General features: G+C 65.4%; 3 protein-coding genes across 3 annotated transcripts; 2 read left to right on the forward strand and 1 right to left on the reverse strand.

Moving 5' to 3' along the window:
• Nucleotides 1-3,970: 3,970 nt before the first annotated feature.
• GDF15 (growth differentiation factor 15) lies at nucleotides 3,971-5,765 on the forward strand. Its single transcript, XM_066566633.1, has 2 exons — nucleotides 3,971-4,286; nucleotides 4,969-5,765. Exons 1-2 carry the CDS (start codon nucleotides 3,971-3,973, stop codon nucleotides 5,763-5,765), a joined length of 1,113 nt encoding a protein of 370 aa, XP_066422730.1.
• Nucleotides 5,766-7,115: 1,350 nt separating this feature from the next.
• On the reverse strand, nucleotides 7,116-9,684 carry LOC136566964 (uncharacterized). Its single transcript, XM_066566370.1, has 3 exons — nucleotides 9,298-9,684; nucleotides 8,276-9,113; nucleotides 7,116-7,858 (listed from the first exon to the last, which is right to left on the reverse strand). Exons 2-3 carry the CDS (start codon nucleotides 9,088-9,090, stop codon nucleotides 7,738-7,740), a joined length of 936 nt encoding a protein of 311 aa, XP_066422467.1. The 5' UTR covers nucleotides 9,091-9,113; nucleotides 9,298-9,684; the 3' UTR covers nucleotides 7,116-7,737.
• Nucleotides 9,685-10,921: 1,237 nt separating this feature from the next.
• SSBP4 (single stranded DNA binding protein 4) lies at nucleotides 10,922-22,242 on the forward strand. Its single transcript, XM_066566110.1, has 17 exons — nucleotides 10,922-11,026; nucleotides 12,485-12,557; nucleotides 12,663-12,724; nucleotides 13,536-13,620; nucleotides 16,111-16,200; nucleotides 16,641-16,700; nucleotides 16,837-16,906; nucleotides 17,012-17,082; nucleotides 18,547-18,614; nucleotides 18,710-18,755; nucleotides 18,873-18,908; nucleotides 19,015-19,069; nucleotides 19,406-19,476; nucleotides 19,609-19,687; nucleotides 20,545-20,573; nucleotides 21,571-21,672; nucleotides 22,031-22,242. The coding sequence occupies exons 1-17, from the start codon at nucleotides 10,971-10,973 to the stop codon at nucleotides 22,058-22,060; spliced, it is 1,083 nt and encodes a 360-aa protein (XP_066422207.1). The 5' UTR covers nucleotides 10,922-10,970; the 3' UTR covers nucleotides 22,061-22,242.
• Nucleotides 22,243-22,500: the final 258 nt, after the last annotated feature.

The following is a 22,500-nucleotide window of genomic DNA, read 5'->3' on the forward strand; positions in this document are numbered from 1 at the left end:
TGTCCCTCTGTGTCCCTCTCCAGCCCTGAGTCCTGTCCCTCTGTGCCGCTCTCCAACCCTGAATCCTGTCCCTCTGTGTCCCTCTGTGTCCCTCTCCAGCCCTGAATCCCTGAATCCTGTCCGTGTCCCTCTCCAGCCCTGAGTCCTGTCCCTCTACAGCCCTGAGTCCTGTCCCTCTGTGTCCCTCTGTGTCCCTCTCCAACCCTGAATCCTGCCCCTCTTCAGCCCTGAATCCCTGAATCCTGTCCCTCTGTGTCCCTCTGTGTCCCTCTGTGTCCCTCTCCATCCCTGAATCCCTGAGTCCTGCCCCTCTGTGTCCCTCTCCAACCCTGAATCCTGCCCCTCTGTGCCCCTCTCCAGCCCTGAATCCTGTCCCTTTGTGTCCCTCTGTGCCCCTCTCCAGCCCTGAGTCCTGTCCCTCTGTGTCCCTCTGTGCCCCTCTCCAGCCCTGAGTCCTGTCCCTCTGTGTCCCTCTGTGTCCCTCTGTGTCCCTCTGTGTCCCTCTGTGTCCCTCTCCAGCCCTGAATCCTGCCCCTCTGTGTCCCTCTGTGTCCCTCTCCAGCCCTGAGTCCTGTCCCTCTGTGCCCCTCTCCAACCCTGAATCCTGCCCCTCTCCAGCCCTGAATCCCTGAATCCTGCCCCTCTGTGTCCCTCTGTGTCCCTCTCCAGCCCTGAGTCCTGTCCCTCTGTGCCCCTCTCCAACCCTGAATCCTGCCCCTCTCCAGCCCTGAATCCCTGAATCCTGCCCCTCTGTGCCCCTCGCCAGCCCTGAAATGGGGTGGGATGGAGCAAACCCCACCTGGCGTTTCCCATCCCAAATAATTCCTGGAACCTCCAGCTTCCTCTGAACCCCAAGAGCTGCCTGGAGCTTCCTGTGCTGGAAGCAGCAGCCAGCCCTTCTTAGCCTTTGGTTATAAAAACACCATGGGAAACCATGAACTGCCTTTTTTGCAGGGAATCTCCCCCCTGCAGCATCCACCTTGCTCAGCCCGAGTGGGTTTGGGAGCACTGAGGTCCTGTAGGGCGTGGGAAGGACCTGGTCCCTCTCTGTCGCTCCCAGGGCTGATGCCACCAGTTCCCAGAGGTCTCTGGGCACTTTTTGGGGATCCTTTGCTCAACAGCTGTGAGGAACTGATAGCCCTAAAATCTGGAAGGCAGCACTTCCCCTCTTGCCACTTGTGGTAAGGAGCTCTGCAAAAAAACCCAAATTTTCTGCCAGCTCGGGCAGCTGCAGGGAATTCCCCGCATTTGGGGGAATTGGAGCCCTCTGGAGCCCCCTGCTCTGTGTCCTAACCAGGCTCCACACCCACCACCAGCATCTGGAGAAGGGAAATATGTGATTTGTTTGGAGTTACAGAATGGTTTTGTTGGAAGGGACCTTAAAGCTCATCCCTGCCATGGGCAGGGACACCTTCCACTGTCCCAGGGTGCTCCAAGCCCCACCCGAGCTGGCCCTGGGCACCTCCACATCTTTCCAGTGTGGAAACCGGAGCTTCTCCTGGGCTTTCCAGAGCTCGATGCTCCTCACCCTCGGCCCATCCCAGCTGCTCTTTCCCTGGGAACAGCGATCCCCTGCTCCAGATCCACGCCAGGAGAGCTGAGCCGAGATGAGGGACCCCCATGGGATGCATTGACTGGAGAGGAACCTGGGAAAAAGCCCCCATGAGCCCTCTCCAGCCCCGAGTGTGTCCAGGAAGAGCTGAGGAAACGTGGGTGCAGAGGCTGCGCAATCTCCTCTCGCAGGCCGGTGAGGACACGCTGGGACATTTCATCATCCCTCACTCAGGATCAAACCACTGCTCCCAAAATCCCTCTTTTATGGCCCTGTAAATCTCCGGCTTCCACTGCTGGCGCCTTTGGGGGAAAACATCCGGCTCCAGCACCCTTTGATGCTCTGGGAGTGCGTCACTCCTGGATGTGGGGCTCGCAGAAAATCCATTGCAACAGCAGAACTTCGGGATTTCGGGGTTTCTGACAGGTCTTGCTCAATGTCACCGGAGAGGTCGGGGCCTCTTCCTGCACCCAGACGTGCCAAGGGCTCCATTTTGGCTCTGGATCAGCACATTTGGCACCCTGGGCATGGTGGAGGGGCTGGCGGCTGGTGTGGGCATGGAGATGTCCAGAAGGGAGGGAATGGTGCGGTGGTTCTGCCCTTGTGGTGCCCTCCTGGCTGATGCTCCCTCTCCTTTCCTGCCTGGATTTGGGGGGCTGGAGGGCTGCAATCACCCTGGCTGATGAAATCCCTGGGAGAGGAATCGCAGCAGCCCCACAGGGGCTCTGGGGGTTCCCTGTGGGAAGGTGCTCCAGGAGGGGGGTTCACCCCTCCCCAGCTGCTGGAGGGTGATGGGTGATGGCCCACACGGGATAAAACCCTGCAGATAAACCTGAGCCTTCCCTGTGAGCCACACGTGGGAAAAGCACTGAAATGGGGAGGGCACCTGGGGGACTCCTGCTCCTCCTCACCCATCCTGCTGCAAGGACGGATCCAGAGCAGGGCAGCAGAGCCAGAGCCGGGGCAATCCCCTCCACATGGCCCTGCTCATCCGGACAAACTTCCCCTTCCCGTGCTTTAGGGTGAAACTTCTCCCGTGTTTTAGGGTGAAAATTCTTCCTGTGTTTTAGGGTGAAATTTCTTTCCTGTGTTTTAGGGTGAAATTTCTTCCCCAAGTTTTAGGGTGAAATTTCTTCCCCGTGTTTTAGGGTGAAACTTCTTCCCCAAGTTTTAGGGTGAAAATTCTTCCCCGTGTTTTTGGGTGAAACTTCTTCCCCAAGTTTTAGGGTGAAAATTCTTCCCCGTGTTTTAGGCTCTGCCTCAGGCAACCCCTTGAGAGCCCGGGTGAGAAAAGCCGGGGCAGGGCTGGAGCGGAGTCCGGCGGAGGAGCGGGGACAAACAGCCGTAAATCACGGGATTGGAGCGGGACAAACAGCCCCGAATCACGGGATTAGCGCCCGTTCCTCCCCGGCGGGAGCACAGCCGCAGCCGGGGCGCTTGGATGGACCTCAGGACATTCGGGAATGGCCTCGCCTGCCCCGGGGGGCCCTGCCCGTTTCCTCCCGCCACCGGCAGCTCCTCGTCCCTGTGCTCGCGGCTTTCTGGTCCGAGCATCCCTGAGGAGAAGCCGGGAGAGGGGCGGTGCAGCGCTGGCCCCGGGGGTCGTTGCCAGGCCGGGTTTGCCCTGCCCAGCCCCGCTCTGGCACGGCGCTGCCCGGCGCACGCGGCCCCGCTGGACCCGTGCCACCGGCGTGCCCGGGCTCCATCCCGGCTGCCTCCCTTTGGGATGACGTAACCCCGGCCACGGTTGCCTCAGAAGGATCCAGGCTCCCCGAACCCATCCCCCGGCCTCACCTGTCCGGTGGGACAAGGTCGGGTCCCGATCCTCCCCCCGCTCCATGCCCGCTCCGCTGGGATTTTGGGATTTTGGGATTTTGGGATTTTGGGAAGGGGCGGATCGCGATAACAGCGACCCGAGCCGCGAATCGCGATAACAGCGACCCGAGCCGCGAGGTGCAGGCCAGGAGAGGTGGCTGAGGACGCGAGGATGGGAAACCCGTGCTTGGGACGCTCCCGCCTCGCACATCATCCCCTCTCCATCACCCCCAGGGGGATTCCCCGAGCCGCGCCATCCGCGGGGAAAAGCGCAGGTAGAAGGGAAATGTTTGGGTCTGAAAAGGAATGTTCCTTTTTTTCTTTAATCTCCGCAGCTGCAAACCAGCTCGGACATCACCCGGCTCCAGCTCTCTCGGAGCTGCTGCTGGAAATCCCAGCGGAGAGCAGAAATTCCTGCTGGGAGTTCTCTCCGGCGTCACCCTCGGGGAGGGGGGACGGAGGGCGGGCAAAGTTCGGCTCCTATAAAGTCAGGTCTGGTCCTCTTCATTCATTCCCCTGCCAGCGCGGCCGGCAGCAGCACGTCCAGCCTTTGCAGAGGAGCTGGGAGCAAATCCTGCCCCGGAGCCGGCGGATTCCCGCAGGATGCTGCCGAGGGGAGCGATGCCGCGGGCCGCCCTCACCTGCCTGCAGCTCCTGCTGCTGCTCTGGGCCGCGCATTCCCGGCCCCACACGCGGGACCAGGACAGGCTCCAGCTGGAAGCCGTCAAAAAGGAGATCCTGGAGCGGCTGGGGATGCCGGCTCCCCCCGCCATCCGGCACCGCCTGGACCCGGAGAGCATCCAGAGAGCGCAGCGGCTCTACCGGCGCCAAGTGGCGGAGCTGGCGGGGAACCGGAGCCGGGAGGAGGAGGAGGAGGAGGAGGAAGCCGTGCCCAGGCTGCACCGCCTGACCCCCACCTGTAAGTGGCCGTGGCTCCGTGTCACCCCCCGGGCCCCGTGGCCCCCGCACGAGTGTCGCAGCGTGTCCCGGCCCCGGGAATGTCACCCCGGGGACATGACCGGGCATGCAGCACCGTGGCCGCGCTCATCCTCGTCCTGCTCCTTCCTTTGCCCTGGAAGTGGGGAGGAGCCGCCGCTGGAGCCGTTTTGCCTAAAACCACACAAAAATCAGCGGGTTCGGGGGTGAAAGCTTTGATCATCCAGGTCGGGGGCTCGGAGCGGCCCTCGAGGGGTTTGGGGGTGAGCGGGAGGGGGAAGTGAGGCGCCATCCCCCCGATCCCCAGCTTCTGCTCCAGTTTGGGGGTTTATCTGCATCTGGAGGGGATTTCAATAATTACATAAGTTAATGAATATAAAAATTTAATTAATTTAAATAATTCCCCTCCTGCTGCTTGGGCTGGGTGGGGACAGTCGGGGGCTGGGTGCGGGTGCTCCGGTGGGTCCTGGGACACCTTCTCTGGCCCCAGGAAAGCTGAGACCCTCCAGCCGGGAATGGATGGGAGGCTGGAATTTCCAGCATCCCTCAGGATGTGGGTGATTCCCTGGAAGCAAAGGCTTGGCTGCCCGGCCGGAGCTGATCCCAAGCCTGGGCTGATGAGGAATTCCTGTCTCTTACATCAGCTGTCACCTCTGTCCCCGCAGTGCTGCCCTGGCTGGACATCCCCGAGGGACACCAGGACCCTCAAGGCCACCGGCACCCCCGGGGACGCCGGGAGCCCCTCGGCCCCTACCGCTACCACCTCCTGCTGTCCCGCACCGCGGATTTCCACCGGCAGCTCCGCGTGGTGCAGGCGGAGCTGAAGCTCCTCAAGCAGCCGCTGTCCCCTCCCGGCGCTTCGGTGCCACCTCGGGTCACCATCTCCACCCTGCCGGGGGCCGGGGGCAGCCCCCAGCTGCTGCGGAGCCAGGAGCTGCCGCGGGATTCCCTCAGCCTGGACCTGACAGGAGCCATCCAGCCCTGGCTGGCCGGGCCCGAGCCCGCGCTGCGCCTGCAGCTGGAGTTCAGCGCCGACATCTCGGGCGCCCTGGCCACCGCCGGGGGGGAAACGCTGGAGCTGGAGGTGCAAACCCTGGAGAAGCCGCCCCGGGCGGCCAGGAGAGCTCGGGGGCTGGAGGAAGAGTGCGGGAAGAGCGACGGGAGGTGCTGCCTGAAGTCGCTGAGGGTCTCCTTCCAGGACATCGGCTGGGCGGACTGGGTGATCGCCCCCAACAGCTACCACATGAGGTTCTGCGAGGGCTCCTGCCCGCACAACTACAAACCGGCCAGCATGCACGCCCAGATCCAATCCAGAGTGCACTCCCTGTCCAAGGCTGCCCCTGCTCCCTGCTGCGTCCCTGCTGGCTACGACCCCATGGTGCTGATGCACCTGGACAGCCAGGGCAGGCTGGTGTCCAGCCTCTTCGAGGACATGCTGGTCACCAGGTGCCACTGTGCCTGACAGCTCCAGCTCTGCCCGTCCCGGCGGGGCAAAGCCATCCCGACTCCTGGCAGCTCCAGCATCCCAAAATCCAGGTCCTGCGGCGCCAAGCGACTCCAACCAGCCCTGGATCCACTCAGCCATGGGGTCTCCAGCGTCAGAATCCCAAAATCCAGATCCTGGGGTACCAAGTGGCTCCAACCAGCCCTGGATCCAGCACTGAGCTCAGCCAAGGGGTCTCCAGCATCCCAAAATCCAGGTCCTGAGGCACCACTGAGCTCAGCCAAGGGGTCTCCAGCATCCCAAAATCCAGGTTCTGGGGCACCAAGTGGCTCCACACCAGCCCTGGCTCTGCTTCAGCCCTGGGCTCTCCAGCTCTGCCACCCAGCCCAGCCCCAGCATCTCCAGTTGTGACCTCTCTACCAAGATAATTATTCCTCTGTCTCTTCTCCAGTTTAAATCCACATTTTATCGAGCAGGTGGATCCTTCCCACCCAAGAGACCCCCGATGTGCTGGGGTGGGTCCGTGCCCAGGTGTCCATGTCCCACTCCAAACCCTCTTCTCTGCTTAGAGACTTATTTATGAAACCCAGTTATTTATTTCTAACTTATTGTATTTTATAGCAAAATATCCTTTTTTTTTTGGGGGGGGGGGAAGAGGGAAGAGCTTTTGTGGTTTTCTGTTTTATATATTTCTATAAAACCCAAAGGATGTAATAATCATGAATAAAGTGATTGTAACAGGGGTTCTGGCTGCTCCTCCTGCACACCTGGGGGGCTCTGACAGCCCCTCAGACCCTCAGCTCCCCTGGGATCTGCCTCCACATGGATTTGCTGGTAAATCCTCAGGGGTTTCCAGCGCCAGCATGTGAGTAATGCCTGGGCACTGCTCCCAGAGACCTTTGAGTTGTTTGTGTCCTTGGGAAGGGCACCGGGCACTGCTCTGACCCCTGGGGGTGACCATTGCCCCATTTCCAGGTGCCTCCAGCCCCACGGGCACCAAAGGCATGGGGGGCACGCCCCTGGGATGTTGGTGGCACACACGGTGTCCCCAAGGGCTCCCCACGGCCCCGTGGGGTGGCTCTGCTGTCACAGCTCCGTTCTGTCCCCTCTTGGGGCTGTGCTGGGCTCGGCAGCTCCTGCTGGGGACCCTGGGGCAGGTGAAATACGGGACCTCTGCTGTGGGGTGGGGATTTGGGGATCAGGGTCTGAGGGCTGCAAGCTGAGATGGCCTCTCTGGGGACAGGGCCTGGACAGACCTGGCTTTTGGTCCTTTGGGACCCCCACTTTGGGGACACAGACTCTGGGAACCCCCAGGAAAACCCCATGTCCTGTCCAGGGCTTCCCACAGACCACGAGCTACGCGGGTAATTAGAGATAATTAAACCATTTAATGGGGCACAGTGAATCCTCCCAGAGACTGGGGGGACACCCAGACAAGCCATGGGCTCCCTATGCCCCAACAGCTCTGGGCCTCGCCAGGAGGAGTGAAAAAAGGAACTTTTGCTTTTTCTTTGCTCCCCAAAGCAGCAGATTTAGCAGGAAAAGATTGAGCAGGTGGCACCGGATGTCCCCAACCGCCAGGCGAGCTCTCCATCGGCTCGAAAGGGGAAGAGGAAGCCGAGGCCGTGGTCAGCCCGCTGAGCCCGTGCCGAGCCGGCCCCGGCTCCTCCCGCGGCCCCGGGCGTGCCCCGGCCCCGCGGCTCCGGTGCCGCTGCCGGCGGATGCGGCCGAGGCGGCCCCGCGGTCGGTGGCCGCAGCCCCGGGAGGAAATGTCAGCTCAGCCCTCAGCTCCGCCTGAGAACTGGGGCGAAGGAGGGAGCCGGGGCTGCCAAAAAACCCAAAAAACCCCGCAGAAGGCGCTGCCACAGGATGTGCGTGGGAACCACGCGTGGCCCCGCAGGGGAACGTCCCCGTCCCCTCTGGGCTGGGGCACGGCCAGGGAAAGGGACACAGAGCGTCCCCCCAGGCCTCCCGGCGCCCCCCCAGCCCCTCACGGGTCAGGGGTGAGGTAGATGTCCTCGGTGGCGCCCAGAGTGTTGGCGTAGATGGGCTGGTCCCCGGGATCGGCCGTGCCCTCCAAGAAATAATCCTCGTGCAGCAGGACCTGGGGGCTGGGACAGGGAATGACACGGCTGGGAGGGCGTGGGAAGGGTGGGAAGGATGAACAGGATGGGATGGCACAGCATGGGGTGGCATGGGATGGGATGGGATGGGATGGGATGGGATGGGATGGGATGGGATGGGATGGGATGGGATGGGATGAGATGAGGATGGGATGGGATGGGATGGGATGGGATGGGATGGGATGGGATGGGATGGGATGGGATGGGATGGGATGAGGATGTAAAGGGCTGGATGGGATGGGATGGGGTAGGATGGGATGGGATGAAGATGGGATGGGATGGCAGGTTCAGCACAGGATGGAGCGGGATGAGGCCGGATGGGGCAGGACCACACATGGGGGCACAGGGCAGCAGGGAGGGGGTGGAACATTCCCGGAATGCGCATTCCCTGTGCCGGAGCCTCACCTGTAGCGCGGCTCCTGCCACGCCGGGGCCGATCCCGCCGGGGCCCGGCCGGGACTCACGAAGACGTTCTCGTAGTCAGGGCCGTCGGTGGCATCGGCGCCGCCGCTCCCGGTGTCCCGGCTGATGTAGCGGGGCTGGCGGAGGCTCCCAGCGGGATCCTGCTTCCCCCTTGCCCCGCCGCCCACCCCGGCTCCCGCTCTCCTCCGCCGGTACCAAACCGCGGCCACCAGCGCTGCCACCAGCGCGGCCACCCCGGCCACCAGCCCGGCCACCAGCGCTGCCACCAGCCCCGCGCCCGGCCCGCACTCCCGGCCGTGGAACTCCGTGACGTTGAAGGGATGCCCGTGCGAGGTGAGGCACCAGCAGCGGATCCCCCTGCGGGCACAGGGGGCCAGGACGGTGCCCAGCACGTCGCAGCGGCAGGAGACGCTCAGGGAGCGCAGCGAGGGCTGGAAGGCGGCGGGGGGCACGGCGGGGAGGGGGTTCCCCTCCAGGCTCAGGCTCCGCAGCGCCGTGGCGTTGCTGAAGAAGCCGTGGGGCAGCTCCCGCAGCCGGTTCTCCGCCAGGTCCAGCTCCTCCAGCTGCGGCCCCAGGCGGGCCGAGGGGCTCAGGGCCTCGATGCCGTTGTGCCGCAGCCGCAGCCGGCGGTGCCCCCGGAGCGGGCTCCAGTCCAGCTCGGCACAGCCGCTGCTCCTGTTGGTCAGGTCCAGCTCTGGGGAAATGTCCAGCATCAGAGGGAAACAGGGGGACACGAGGAGTATGGGGGTCACGGGGAGCAGCAGCAGCAGCAGCAGCGGGGCCGCAGGGACCCCCATGGTCCTTCCACTGCAGCGGGAGCCTGGTGGGAAACGGGAATCAGGAGACCCCCACTGGCACCGGATCCCCCCTCCCAGTGCAAACCAGCGCAGCCCAGTCCGGCCCCCACCCCAGGGCCGCTATCGCAGGGCTGGGCAGCTCCTGGCGGTCCCAGTGGGGCATTTCCTGCCCCCCTTCCCCCTCCCAAGCACGGCAGCCCCACTCGCCTGCGCTCCGGCCGCTGCTGCCTGGTGTGGGGAAGAGGAACAGGCGGGTCCGGCTGTCCCGTGTCACCCGGCCAGGGCGTAGCCGGCCCCGGGGGGGCGGGGGGGGCAGCACCCCCACGTCAGCACCCCCTGACCCCTGGCAGAGCCCCGCTCCTTTCCTGGGGGGCTGAGCACCCCCCCGGCGCTGGCTGAGCGTCCCGGTGACCCCGGTGACCCGAGGGGTGGGGGACACGCGCGGGGGCACAGAGACCCCCCCCCGGCAGCACAGGGACCCCCGGAGTATGAGGGGACCCCGGGGCCGGGTGGGACCCAGGGGACTCTGTGGCTGTGTCCCCTGGCAGGGTGGGTGTCCCCATCCCGGTGTCCCCTCCCCGTGTCTGCAGCTCAGTGTCCCGAGTGCATCGTGCTCGTGTCCACTCCCCATGTCCGAGCCCCCTCCGGTGTCCGTGTCCCTCCACGTCCACCCCTGTGTCCATCCCTGTCCCCCCGTGTCCCCCCGTGTCCCCCCCGTGTCCCCCCGTGTCCCCCCCGTGTCCCCCCGTGTCACACCATGTCCGTGTCCGCCCCCTGGTGTCCGAGTCCCTTCGTGACTACCTGCTCCCATTCCTGTCCGTGTGTCCCCCCGTCGTGTCCGTGTGTCCCCCTCGTCTCCGTGTCCCTGTATGCCAAACCCCTCGCATGTGTCCACCCCGTCGTGTCCACGTCCACCTGTCACATCCGTGTCCCTCTGTGTCGCGTGTCTGTGGCCACCCCCTCGTGTCCCTCCAGGACCATCCTATCTCCATCCCCTCGTGTCGCTGCCCTTTTAAGTCCACCCCATCGCCTCCGCGTCCACCCTGTCACATCCGTGTCCCTCTGTGTCCCCCGTGTCCCCCTGTGCCCCCCCTCCCATGTCCACCCCTTCATGTCCGTGCCCACCCTTTCTTGTCCGTGTTCCTCCGTGCCCATCCCCTCGCGTCCGTGTCCGCCCTGCCGCATGTCCACCCCCTGTACCCTCCGTGTCCGCGCCCACCCCCTCGTGTCCCTCTGTGACCACTGTGCCCGTGTCCCCTCGTGTCCCTGCCCCTTTAACTCACCCCCTCGTGTCCCTGACCCCCCGTGTGCCCCCTCCCTGGATGCCCACCCCTCGTGTCCCTGACCCCCCTCGTGTCCTCGCCCCTCCATGCCCACCCCCCCCCGCCTGTGTCCCCCGTGTCCGTGCCCACTCCTCGGCCCCGCGTCCCCGCGTCCACCCCCTCGGCTCCGCGTCCACCCAGCCCCATCCGCGCCCCCCTGTGCCCCCTGTGCCCACCCCGCGCTGCCCGTGACCCTCCTCGCCCACTCCCCTCGCCCCCCATGTCCGTGTCCGTGTCCGTGTCCGTGTCCGTGTCCGTGTCCCCCTCCCCGCCGCCGCCCCTCTCCCTGCCTCCCTCCCTCCCTCCTCGGCGCGGTCCCCACCGCCTCCCCCCGCCGCCATCGCCCCTTTAAGCGCGGCTCGCGGCGCGGGGGGGGTGGTGGCGGCGCTGCCGGAACAGCCGCGCGGGGGGGGCGCGGCGGTTTCAAGCTCCCCCTCGGGCGCGCGGCCGCAGCCGGCGGGGCCGGGCCGGGCCGGGCCGGGATGGCGGCGGGGGCGGCGGGGGCGGCGGGGGCCGCGCGGGGCCGGGCCCGGGGCCGCTGACAGCCGCCGCCGCGCCATGTACGCCAAGGGCAAGGGCTCCGGCGTGCCCTCGGACGGCCAGGCCCGCGAGAAGTGAGTGCGGCGCCGGGCGGCGGCGGGGGACGGCCGGGGCGCGGAAGTTTTTGCCGGGGCGGGCGCCGGGGGAGCGGGGACGGAGCGGGAAGGGACGGGGGGGGGGGAAAGAGAGATCGGGAAAAGCGGGGGGAGATCGGGGGGCGGGCGGACCCCCCGGCCCCGCCCCGCCGGGGAGCACCGGCAGCCGCGGGGCAGCGGGAGCTGGCGGGGGTCAGCCGGGCACCGGGAGCCGGGATGAGCCCCCCGGTCTGCGGCATCCCCCGCGACACCGGGAGCCGGGATGGTCCCCCCGATCCGTAGCATCCCCCGGGCCGCCGGCAGTCGGGATGATCCCCCCCGGTCCGTGCTATCTCCCGGGGCACCGGGAGCACGGATGATTCCCCCCGATCTGTGCCGTTCCCCGGGGTACCGGCAACCGGGATGATCCCCCCGGTCCGTGGCTTCCCGGGGCACGGGGACCCGGGATGATCCCCCTCGATCCGTGACATCCCCCGGGGCGCCGGGAGCTGCGATGTGCCGGGGTCCGTGGCATCCCCCGGGGCACCGGGAGTCGCGATCACGCCGGGGCTAACGGGAGCCGGGATGTGCCCCCCGGGTATTGCCATATCCTGGGGCACCGCGAGCTGCGGGAGCACCGGGCTGATCTGCCCGGTCTGCGGCATCCCCGGGGGCACCGGCGGCCGGGATGCCCCTTCCCCGACCGCGCCATCCCCCGGGGCACCGGGACCCGGGCTGCTCCCCCTGCTCCGTGCCATCCGCCAGGGTACCGCGAGCGCACCGTGCCCGCCGGGAGCGGGGCTGTGCCCCCCGGTCTGTGCCATCCCCCGGGGCACCGTGACCGCGATGGCACCGGGGCTACCGGGAGCCGGGATGTGCCCGGTCCGCAGCATCCCTGAGGGCACCGGGAGCCCTCGCCGGCCGTGCCATCCCCCGGGGCAGCGGGACCCGAATGGCCCCGGGGCTGCCGATGCTCCGCGGCCGCTGCCAGCCCCGGTCCCCGCTCCGTGCCCCGCCGTTCCCGGCTGTGTCCCCGTGCCCGAGGCCACCGCGGTCCCCCCGGGGCAGCTGCTGGGGCCGGGGGCTGCACCCAGCGGGGCTGAGACCCCCGTGGGGACCCCGCGGGTCCCGTTCCTGCTCGGGGTTCCGCGGGTGCCAGCGGGGACACGCGTGGTGGCACCGGGCCCCGAGCCACATCCTGTGTGGGTTGTGTCACCTGTCCTGGAGCCACCCCAGCGCTGCTGCCGTGCGGTGTCACCGGTGGGAGTCACCCGGTGCCACCGCTGGGGTCCCTCGCAGGGCGGTGACATCGAACCTCCTTCATCAATCTGCACTAATTGAGGGGAGGGGGCTCCATCCCGGCTGTTCCCCGTGTCGCTCGGGGTCCCTTGGGTGGGGGTGTCACCGTGGCGGTGGCAGGGCCCTGACGCTGTCCCTGTCCCCGTCCTGTCCCCCCAGGCTGGCGCTCTACGTCTACGAGTACCTGCTGCACGTGGGGGCCCAGAAATCCGCCCAGACCTTCTTGTCGGAGGTAAAGGGGGGAGGGCAGCGCCCCCGGACCCCCCCACGCCACCCATGGGGGGTCCTGGAGCCCCTCCCGTCCCTGCTGACCCCCCCGGCCATGTCCCCCTCGCAGATCCGATGGGAGAAGAACATCACGCTGGGGGAGCCCCCCGGCTTCCTGCACTCCTGGTGGTGGTGAGTTGGGTTTTGGGGGGCTTGGAAAGGGGGGGAACCCCCCCATTCCCATGGCAGAGGGGCTGGGAGGGGGTCTGGGATCTGTCCCCCCCCCCCCATTCTGCCACTACATCACCTCGTACCCCATAAACACAAACCTGTCCCTCTGCTTTTCCCATCAGCGATTTGGGGGCCCCCCCTTTCCCTCCCATCCCGGCCCCCCCTGCCCGGCTCCTCCAGATGGATCCAATTTGGCACCAAGAGTGGAGCTGGGGGGGGGGGCTCCCGGCCCCGGGGCTGGACCCCCGCGCTGGGGGGGCCTCAGCAGAGCCCCCCCGAGGAGGGGGGGGGATATGGGGGGGGGGGGGGCTCGGGGGTGGGCAGCGAGTGATCCGTGGGTGATTTGGGGAGGGGGGCACACACAGCGAGGGGGGGCTGGGGGTTAACCTGGCACCCAGCCAGCACCCCCCAATCCTGGGGGGGCACCCAGACACAGGCAGGGCCCCCCCCCCCGCGCTGTCCCGGCCCCAGGGCGGGGGGCGCGGGCAGGGACCCCCCCCCCCATGCCGGGATGCTGCAGCCTGATGTAAAGTCCCAGGAATTTGGGCTCCGGCCGTAGCGACCGTTTCCAGGGAAAACAGGCGGGGAAAGCAGCGCCGGAGGAGCCGGGAGGCCCCCGCCGAGGGAGGGGGGACACGGCCGCGGCCCCCCCGGCCCGGAGCGTGGCCGGGCTCACGTGGGGCTCGCTGGGAGGGGTCAGGGCTGTGTAAATTGGGGGGGGTCCTCACCCTCTGCCCCCCAACCCATCCCAAGCCCGCTCTGGTTTTCCCAGCGTGTTCTGGGATCTGTACTGCGCCGCCCCGGACCGCCGCGAGACCTGCGAGCATTCCAGCGAGGCCAAAGCCTTCCATGACTACGTGAGTGCCTGCCCGGGGGGGCTCCGTGTGCCGCTGACCCCCCCGCCCCGCGCCGGGGCTCCTGCAGTGCCAGCCCCGATCTCTGGGTGACCCATTTCCCATGGCACAGCGAGGGGGGGTTAATCCCTGGGGGCCTGGCTCTGTGTCCCCCCTCCCTCGGGGACCCCGGCGTGCCCAGCCCCCACTGTCACCCCCCCCCCAGGGGACAGGGACCCCCCCCATTCCCCCCAGGCCATGGGCACGGTGCCAGCCGGGGGTGCCCAGCCCGGGGTGTCCCCTGCTCCCCGGTCCCCACCCGGGGTCCTGGGGGTCACTGCGGGGCTGGGGCTCAGTGGGGCCCCCCCACACTGAGGGGACCCCCCCAGAACAGCTCTGGGGCTTTCGTCACTGGCACAGGGGCAGCAGCCCCGGTGTTCCCGGTGGTGCTCCCGGTGCTCCTGGGTCCCTGTGCCCGCTCCTGCCAGGGCTGCAGCCATGGGGGGGCACGGGGGGGTGCTGGGGCACCGTGCCCTGGGATGGGGAGTGGTCCCCAAGATGCTGCAGGGTGCACAGTGCTGTGGGATGCAGGGTCCGCGTCCCACAGGATGCTGTGGGATGTTTTGGGATGCAGGATGGTGCTGTGGGATGCAGGATGGTGCTGTGGGATACTGTGGGATGCAGGATGGTGCAGGGTCCACAGCCCCACAGGATGCAGCATTCTGTGGGATCCACAGTGCTGTGGGGTTCCGTGGGGTTCTGTGGAGCCCACGGGGCTCTGGGGTGGGGGATGACACAGGATGCAGGAGGCCCTGGGATGATGCAGGAGGCCCTGGGATGATGTAGGAGGCTGTGGGGTGATATGGGATGCTATGGGATGATGTAGGAGGCTGTGGGGTGATATGGGATGCTATGGGATGATGTAGGAGGCTGTGGGGTGATATGGGATGCTATGGGATGATGTAGGAGGCTGTGGGGTGATGTAGGATGATGTAGGACGATCCAGGACACTGTAGGATCCACAGCCCCACAGGATGTGGGATGCTGTTCCGTGTAGGATGCCTCTGTAGGATCCAGGGTCCTGGGGGGGTCCCTGTCCCTGTGGGGACACCCATGGTGGCACAGGGGGGACTCTGTGGGCTGCAGGACCCTCGGTGCCCCCCGGGCTCAGGACCCTGCAGGGCCCACGGGCATCCCCTGCCCCCCAGGAATCCCCTGACCCCTGGGGGCTCCCGTGGGGTCTCGGGGGGTCCCGGGGTTCCCGTGGGTTCCCGTGGGTTCCCGTGGGCCCTGTGAGGCTGCGCTGGCGCCGCGGGGGCTGCAGCAGGACCCCCCCCGCCGCCCCCGGCCCCGTGGCTGCGCAGAGCTGATTTCCATGCTGGAATTAATGAGGCTGCTGCCGGTGCGGTGCCGGTGACGCCGGGGACACGGCGCGGGTCAGGCCACGTTGCCATGGCACTGCTGCCTGCCAGGGCTGGGGGGGAGCCCCGGGGCCCCCCCGCGCCCGCTGGGGTGCCCCACGCAGCCCTGGCCCCATCCCAGTGCCCGGCCGGGCTGAACTGGGGGGGTCCCAAGTGTGGAGCTGGGGTCTCCTCGTGTTCCCACCAACCCCCCCCCCCCCCCCCCCCAGGCACGTCGGGAACCCCCAGAGCATCCTGGTGACCCCATAAAACTGGGGGGTCCCAGCCTGTGCACAGCTCTTAGGGGTGGGTATTGGCATCAGCTGCCCCACAGCGGGGTCTGGGGTCCCCCCGGGGGTGAGCAGCCCCCCCCAAAGTACCCCCCCCACGTGCCCCCCCCTCCAATTTCCTCCCTCCTGACCTTGAGCCCGCAGGAGGAGCCGCAGCTCCCCCACCTGTTGCCATGGCAACTCTGCTCTGCATCACCGAGCGATGGGGGGGCCGGGGGGGCCCCGTTTGGTCCCTGCTCGGAGGGGACAGCACCGTCACCCCCGGGGGCGGCAGCTGGGGACAGCAGCGGCCCCAGCCTGTCCCTGTGGCTGCGTCCGGGGCTCCCCAGGAGGGGACGCAGCCCTGGGCCCCCCCCGGGACCCCCGTGGATCCCCCCCATGGGGCACAGACCCCATCCGGGTGTCCCTGGGCTCTCAGTGCCACCAAGCCTGGGTGTCCCAGCCGTGTCCCAGGTGTCACCGCGGCCATCCCTGTCCCCAAAGCAGCAGCAGCAGCAGCAGCAGCACCCCCCACCCATGGGCACCCCCACCCCCGCCGGGCTCTCGGTGCCTTGGGGGGGCGCGGGGCCCCCCGGGCGGAGGGGGCAGCGCGGGGTCCCCCCCTTCTCCTCCCTGCTCCAAATTGGAACCATTTGTGGCGCCGGGGCCGGGCCGGAGGAGCGGAAAAGCGCCGCATTCCTTCCCTTTACAGCTCCCCCGGCCCGGCCCGCGCCCCCCGCCCCCGGCCGCTGCGGGGGCCCCGAGCTCGGTGCTGCACGGGGGGCGCTGGGGACCCCCCCGGCCCGCTCTGAGCTGTCTGTCTGTCTGTCCGTCTGTGCCCGCAGAGCGCGGCGGCAGCGCCCAGCCCGGTGATGGGGAACCTGCCCCCCGGGGATGGCATGGCCGGGGGTCCCGTGCCCCCCGCCTTCTTCCAGGTACCGCCCCCCCGCCTGTCCGTGTGTCCGTGTGTCTGTGTGTGTGTCCGTGTGTTTGTGTACCCTGTATGTCTGTGTGTCCCGCATGTCCGTGTGTCTGTGTGCCCCGTGTGTCTGTGTGCCCCGTGTGTCCGTGTGTCTGTGTGCCCCGTGTGTCTGTGTGTCCCGTGTGTCCATGTGTGTGTCTGTGTGTCCGTGTGTCCTGTGCATCCATGTGTGTGTCTGTGTGTCCTGAGCGGGTTTTGGGGAGGGGGGGGTCACACCCCCACCATGGCAGAGCCTCCCCCGTGTCCCCACAGCCCCCTCCGAGGTCACAGCCCCCTCCCATGGGTCACAGCCCCCTCAGGGTGACACTGACCCCCCCCGGGACCCCCCCAGGGTGACACTGACCCCCCCCAGCCCCGGCTGACCCCCCAAACCCCCCCCTCTCTCTCTTGCAGCCTTTCATGTCCCCCCGCTACCCCGGCGGCCCCCGGCCCCCGCTCCGGATGCCCAACCAGGTGAGGCGGTCACTGCCGGGCGCCCCCTCCCCAAATAAAGGGGTGCAGCCCCCTCCCCTAATAAAGGGGTGCAGCCCCTCCCTCCCCAGCACCCTGACCTGCTGTTGGCCCCTCCCCTCCCCTCCCCTCTGTGCAGCCCCCCGTGGGTGTTCCTGGCTCCCAGCCGCTGCTGCCCAACGCCATGGACCCGGCTGCTCGCGCTCAGGGTGAGTCTGGGGTCCCCTGGGGTCCCTGAGCCCCCCCCACAGCCCAGAGTGGGGGTTCGGGGGGGCTCTGGGGGTCTCACGGCTCCCCCTCCCCCATCTCTGCAGGGCATCCCGGCATGGGGGGCCCAATGCAGCGCATGAACCCCCCCCGAGGCATGGCCGGCATGGGGCCGCAGGTATGGGGGGCACTGGGGTAATGGGGGACTGGGATAGGGGGCACTGGGATAGGGGGGTACTGGGATAATGGGGGACTGGGGTAATGGGGGACTGGGATAATGGGGGACTGGGATAATGGGGTACTGGGATAGGGGGCACTGGGATAGGGGGCACTGGGGTAATGGGGGACTGGGGTAATGGGGGACTGGGGTAATGGGGGACTGGGATAGGGGGCACTGGGATAGGGGGGTACTGGGATAATGGGGTACTGGGATAGGGGGCACTGGGGTAATGGGGGACTGGGATAGGGGGCACTGGGATAGGGGGGTACTGGGATAATGGGGTACTGGGATAGGGGGCACTGGGATAGGGGGGCACTGGGATAATGGGGGATTGGGATAATGGGGGACTGGGATAGGGGGCACTGGGATAGGGGGGCACTGGGATAATGGGGCACTGGGGTAATGGGGGACTGGGGTAATGGGGTACTGGGGTAATGGGGCACTGGGATCGGGGGCACTGGGATAGGGGGCACTGGGATAATGGGGCACTGGGATAGGGGGCACTGGGATAATGGGGGACTGGGATAGGGGGCACTGGGGTAATGGGGGACTGGGGTAATGGGGCACTGGGATAGGGGGTACTGGGATAGGGGGCACTGGGATAATGGGGCACTGGGATAGGGGAGCACTGGGATTATGGGATAGTGGGGTACTGGGATAATGGGATGATGGGATAGTGGGATACTGGGTTGATGGGGTACTGGGATAATGGGGTACAGGGATAATGGGGTACTGGGATAATGGAATACTGGGGTACTGGGGTACTGGGATAGGGCAGGGTCAGCAATGCAGGGGTGGAAGTGGTTACAGGGACAGGGTGACAAAGATATGGGGATCGGAATGGGTACAGTGGGACAGGAATGGGGACACGGGGATGGGGTACAGGGATAAAGGGATGGGAATGGGAATTCAGGGATGGGGACGGGGAAACAAGAATAAGGACATGGATGGGGACAGGGATGGGCGTAACAGGGACTGGGGACAGGAAAAGAGGGCTGGGGACAGGGAATGGGGACAGGCAATGGGGATATAGGGACGGGGATGGGGGTAACAGGGACAGGGAATGGGGTTATAGGGACAGGGATGGGAATTCAGGGATGGGGATAACAGGAACAGGGAATGGGGATATAGGGACGGGGATGGGAATTCAGGGATGGGGATAACAGGAACAGGGAATGGGGACAGGGAATGGGGTTATAGGGACGGGGATGGGAATTAAGGGATGGGGATAACAGGGACAGGGAATGGGGATATAGGGACGGGGATGGGAATTCAGGGATGGGGATAACAGGGACAGGGAATGGGGACAGGGAATGGGGATATAGGGACGGGGATGGCTTTTGGGCACAGGGATGGAGGTCACAGCGGGGATGGGGACAGTGCTGGGGGTGTCCCAGCCCCGCTGACCCCCCTGTCCTGCAGAGCTATGGCAGCGGGATGCGCCCCCCCCCCAGCTCTCTGGCCGGCCCTGGAATGCCCACCATGAACATGTAAGACCCCCATGCCCCCCCCCATAGCCCCCCCAGCGTGGGGGGAGCCTCGGGACCGGCAGGACCCCCCCTCACTGACCCCATTGCCTTCCCAGGGGTCCCGGTGGCCGCGGGCCCTGGCCCAACCCCAACGCCAACTCCGTAAGTTTGGGGATTTTGGGATTTTGGGGAGGGGGGGGATACCTTGGTGGGGGGGGTCTTATGGGGGTGCTGCCCCCGTGTCCCCCCCCGTGCTGAGTCCCCTTTGTCCCCCCCCAGATTGCCTACTCCTCCTCATCCCCTGGGAATTACGTGGTGAGTATTGGGGTGCGCTGCTGGGGACGGGGGGGCTGCAGTGACCCTGTGACCCCCCCCAAAACCCACCCCCCCCTTTTTTTCCTTTTTTCCTTTTCCCTTCCAGGGCCCTCCTGGGGGTGGTGGCCCCCCTGGTACCCCCATCCTGCCCAGCCCCGGAGGTGAGTGAGGGGATTTGGGGCAGTGAGTGGGATTTGGGGCTATAAGTGGGATTTGGGGGTGTGAGTGGGGTTTGAGGGGTGTGATTGTGATTTGGGGGGTGTGAGTGAGTGGGATTTGGGGGGTGTGAGTGGGATTTGGGGGTGTGAGTGGGATTTGAGGGGTGTGATTGTGATTTGGGGGGTGTGAGTGGGATTTTTGGGTGTGTGAGTAGGATTGGGGCTGTGACTGTGATTTGGGGCTATAAGTGGGTTTTTTGGGGTGTGACTGTGATTTGGGGCTATAAGTGGGCTCTGGGGGTGCCACATTCACCCCCCCACGTGTGCTGTCCCCCCCAGACTCCACCAACTCCAGCGAGAACATGTACACCATGATGAACCCCATGGGACCCGCGGGGAGCCGGCCCAACGTGAGCCACAGGGGAGGGGACAGGGCCGGGGACAGGGGAGGGGACAGGGGAGGGGACAGGGGAGGGGACACGGGGCCGGGACAGGGCCGGGGGTCCCCCCAGCGTCCCTCAGCCCCCCCTTTTCCCTTGCAGTTCCCCATGGGGCCCGGAGCCGAGGGGCCCCTGGGCGGGATGAGCGCCATGGAGCCGCACCACATGAACGGGTCCTTAGGTGGGTGACAGCCCTGGGGACAGCAGGGACCCCAAAATCCCAAATCCTGCGGGACTGGGGCTCCCTCTGAGGCTGGATGGGCTCGTGCAGCAGGAGGGGGTGGGAGGGGGAATGGATTGAGGGGACAGGCACGGATTTGGGGACATGGACACAGGTTTGGGGACATGGACACGGATTTGGGGACATGCACAGGGATTTGGGGACACAAACGGGGATTTGGGGACATGGACACAGGTTTGGGGACATGGACACAGATTTGGGGACACGCACAGGGATTTGGGGACATGGACACAGGTTTGGGGACATGGACACAGGTTTGGGGATGCACACAAATTTGGAGTCACACACAGGGATTTGTGGACACAGATTTGGGGACACAAACAGGGATTTGAGGACACGCATACAGATTTGGGGACATGCACAGGGATTTGGGGACACAAACGGGGATTTGGGGACATGGACACAGATTTAGGGACACAAACGGGGATTTGAGGACACACACACAGATTTGGGGACACGTACACGGATTTGGGGACACAAACGGGGATTTGGGGACATGGACACAGATTTAGGGAGACAAACAGGAATTTGGGAACACACACAGATTGAGGGGACACACACAGGGATTTGGGGACATGGACACGGATTTGGGGACATGGACACGGATTTGGGGACACACACACAGATTTGGGGACACAGATGGACTGGACTGAGGGACACACATGGTTTGGGAAGGACACGTGGATTATGGAGGATGGGGGGACACAGTTTGGGGGACACACGTGGGTTAGGGACACTCAAATTTGGGGACACACGTGGATTGGGGGGTCACTAATGCCCCACTGTCACCCTGGCAGGCTCCGGGGACATGGATGGGCTGCCAAAGGTGAGCTGGGGACCCTGGGACCCCCACGGTGCTGCACCCCATTTATTGGGGTCCCCCATGTTCTGGGCCCTCCGTTTATTGGGAATCTCCAATGTGCTGGGATCCCCCCCATGCTCTGGGACCCCTTTACTGGGACCCCCAGTAAATGCACTGGGAGCCCCCCACATCTATTGGGATCCCGTTTTTGGGACTCCCCCATATTTTGGGAACCCCCCCATTTATTGGGACCCCATTTACTGGGGGTAAATGTGCTGGGGAAGCCGTGGTCCCTCATTCATTGGGACCACCCCATTTATTTGGGCTCCCCCATGTACTGGGACCATCCCATTTATGGGGACCCCGTTTATTTGGGCTTCCCCATGTACTGGGACCCCATTTATTGCCCCCCACCATTTACTGTGACCCCATTTATTTGGGCTCCCCCATATACTGGGACCACCTCATTTTTTGGGACCCATTTTTTGGAACCCCATTTATTGCCCCTGACAATTTACTGGAACCCCATTTATTTCCCCTCACCGTATACTGGGACCACCCCATTTTTTGGGACCCCATTTATTGGGACCCCATTTATTGCCCCCACCATATACTGGGACCACCCATTTTTTGGGACCCCATTTTTTGGAACCCCATATACTGGGACCCCCCACCATTTACTGGGACCCCATTTATTGCCCCTCACCATGTACTGGGACCACCCCATTTTCTGGGACCCCATTTATTGCCCCCACATATACTGGGACCACCCCATTTTTTGGGACCCCATTTTTTTGGGACCCCATTTATTGCCCCTCACCATATACTGGGACCACCCCATTTTTTGGGACCCCATTTATTGAGACCCCCTTTATTGCTCCCCACCATTTTTTGGGACCCCATTTATTTGGGTTCCCCCATGTGCTGACACCCCCCCATCTCCTGTCACCCCATTAATCCCCCCCCAGCACCCCCCATGCCCCCACCCCCACTAACTCTTGTCCCCCCTCCCTCCCTCCAGAGCTCCCCCAGTAATTTGGGGGCCCTGAGCAACCCCCCCGGGACCCCTCGTGACGACGCCGAGCTGAGCAGCAATTTCCTAAATCCCTTCCAAAGCGACAGCGTAAGGGACCCGGCGGGGACCCCCGCGCACCCCCGGGGGGGCAGGAGGAGAGGGCGGGGGGCCCGTGGGGGGCGCGGCCGGGGACGGGGGGGGTCAGCGAGCAAAGCCCAGCACTGGCGACCCCCCCAGATGGTGTCACCCCCACCACCACCACCGCCACCACCGGCATCATCATCATCATCAGCACCACCACCGGCAGCGGCGACAGCGGCAGCGGGGGGGGCGCCTTGGCCGAGCGAGGTGTGAGGATGAGGAGGGCGGCGCTGGGGGGGGGGGCGGTGTGTGTGCCCCCCCCCCATCACCCGGGCCCCCCCCCGGCCCCGCTGATAACGCTGTGGTGTCTCCGCTCTCTCTGTAGTACTCGCCCAGCATGACAATGAGCGTGTGAGCCCCCGTGTGAGCCGAGGCCGCCGACAGCCAGACCGCCCTCACCCACCACCGAAAACAAAACAAAACACAAAACGAAACGAAACGAAAAATTCATTAATTTTAATGATCTAATGATCAGAGCCCCCCCCCCGCCCCGTCCCGTCACGCCCAAACCCCCCCCCTTTCAGCGCCCCCCTCCCTCCTCTTCCTCCGCCCAGTTCCGCCCCCTCCTTTTTTTTTTTTAATTTTTTTTTTATTAATTATTTTTTGGTGGTTTTTTGTTTGGTTTTTTCTTTTTTTTTTTTTTTTCCCAAACGAACACTAAAAACGAGCAGGAAAAAAAAAAAAAAAAAAAAGAAATAATAACGATGATTAGAAATAAGTCACGTGACTTATTTGCTGCCCACCCCCCAGCACTGGGACCCCCCCCCCCCCTCTCTGTTTTCCAGCACTGGGAGC

Source organism: Molothrus aeneus, chromosome 27, assembly GCF_037042795.1.
Source record: "Molothrus aeneus isolate 106 chromosome 27, BPBGC_Maene_1.0, whole genome shotgun sequence".
NCBI classification, from domain to species: domain Eukaryota; kingdom Metazoa; phylum Chordata; class Aves; order Passeriformes; family Icteridae; genus Molothrus; species Molothrus aeneus.

Coding starts and splice junctions, on each gene's coding strand:
- GDF15 (XM_066566633.1), top strand. CDS start 3,971: ATGCTGCCGAGGGGAGCGATGCCGCGGGCCGCCCTCACCTGCCTGCAG. Junction 4,287..4,968: donor GCACCGCCTGACCCCCACCT/GTAAGTGGCCGT, acceptor CTGTCCCCGCAG/TGCTGCCCTGGCTGGACATC.
- LOC136566964 (XM_066566370.1), bottom strand. CDS start 9,090: ATGGGGGTCCCTGCGGCCCCGCTGCTGCTGCTGCTGCTGCTCCCCGTG. Junction 7,859..8,275: donor TGGCAGGAGCCGCGCTACAG/GTGAGGCTCCGG, acceptor TCCCTGTCCCAG/CCCCCAGGTCCTGCTGCACG.
- SSBP4 (XM_066566110.1), top strand. CDS start 10,971: ATGTACGCCAAGGGCAAGGGCTCCGGCGTGCCCTCGGACGGCCAGGCC. Junction 16,701..16,836: donor CGCTCCGGATGCCCAACCAG/GTGAGGCGGTCA, acceptor CCCTCTGTGCAG/CCCCCCGTGGGTGTTCCTGG. Junction 16,907..17,011: donor CCCGGCTGCTCGCGCTCAGG/GTGAGTCTGGGG, acceptor CCATCTCTGCAG/GGCATCCCGGCATGGGGGGC.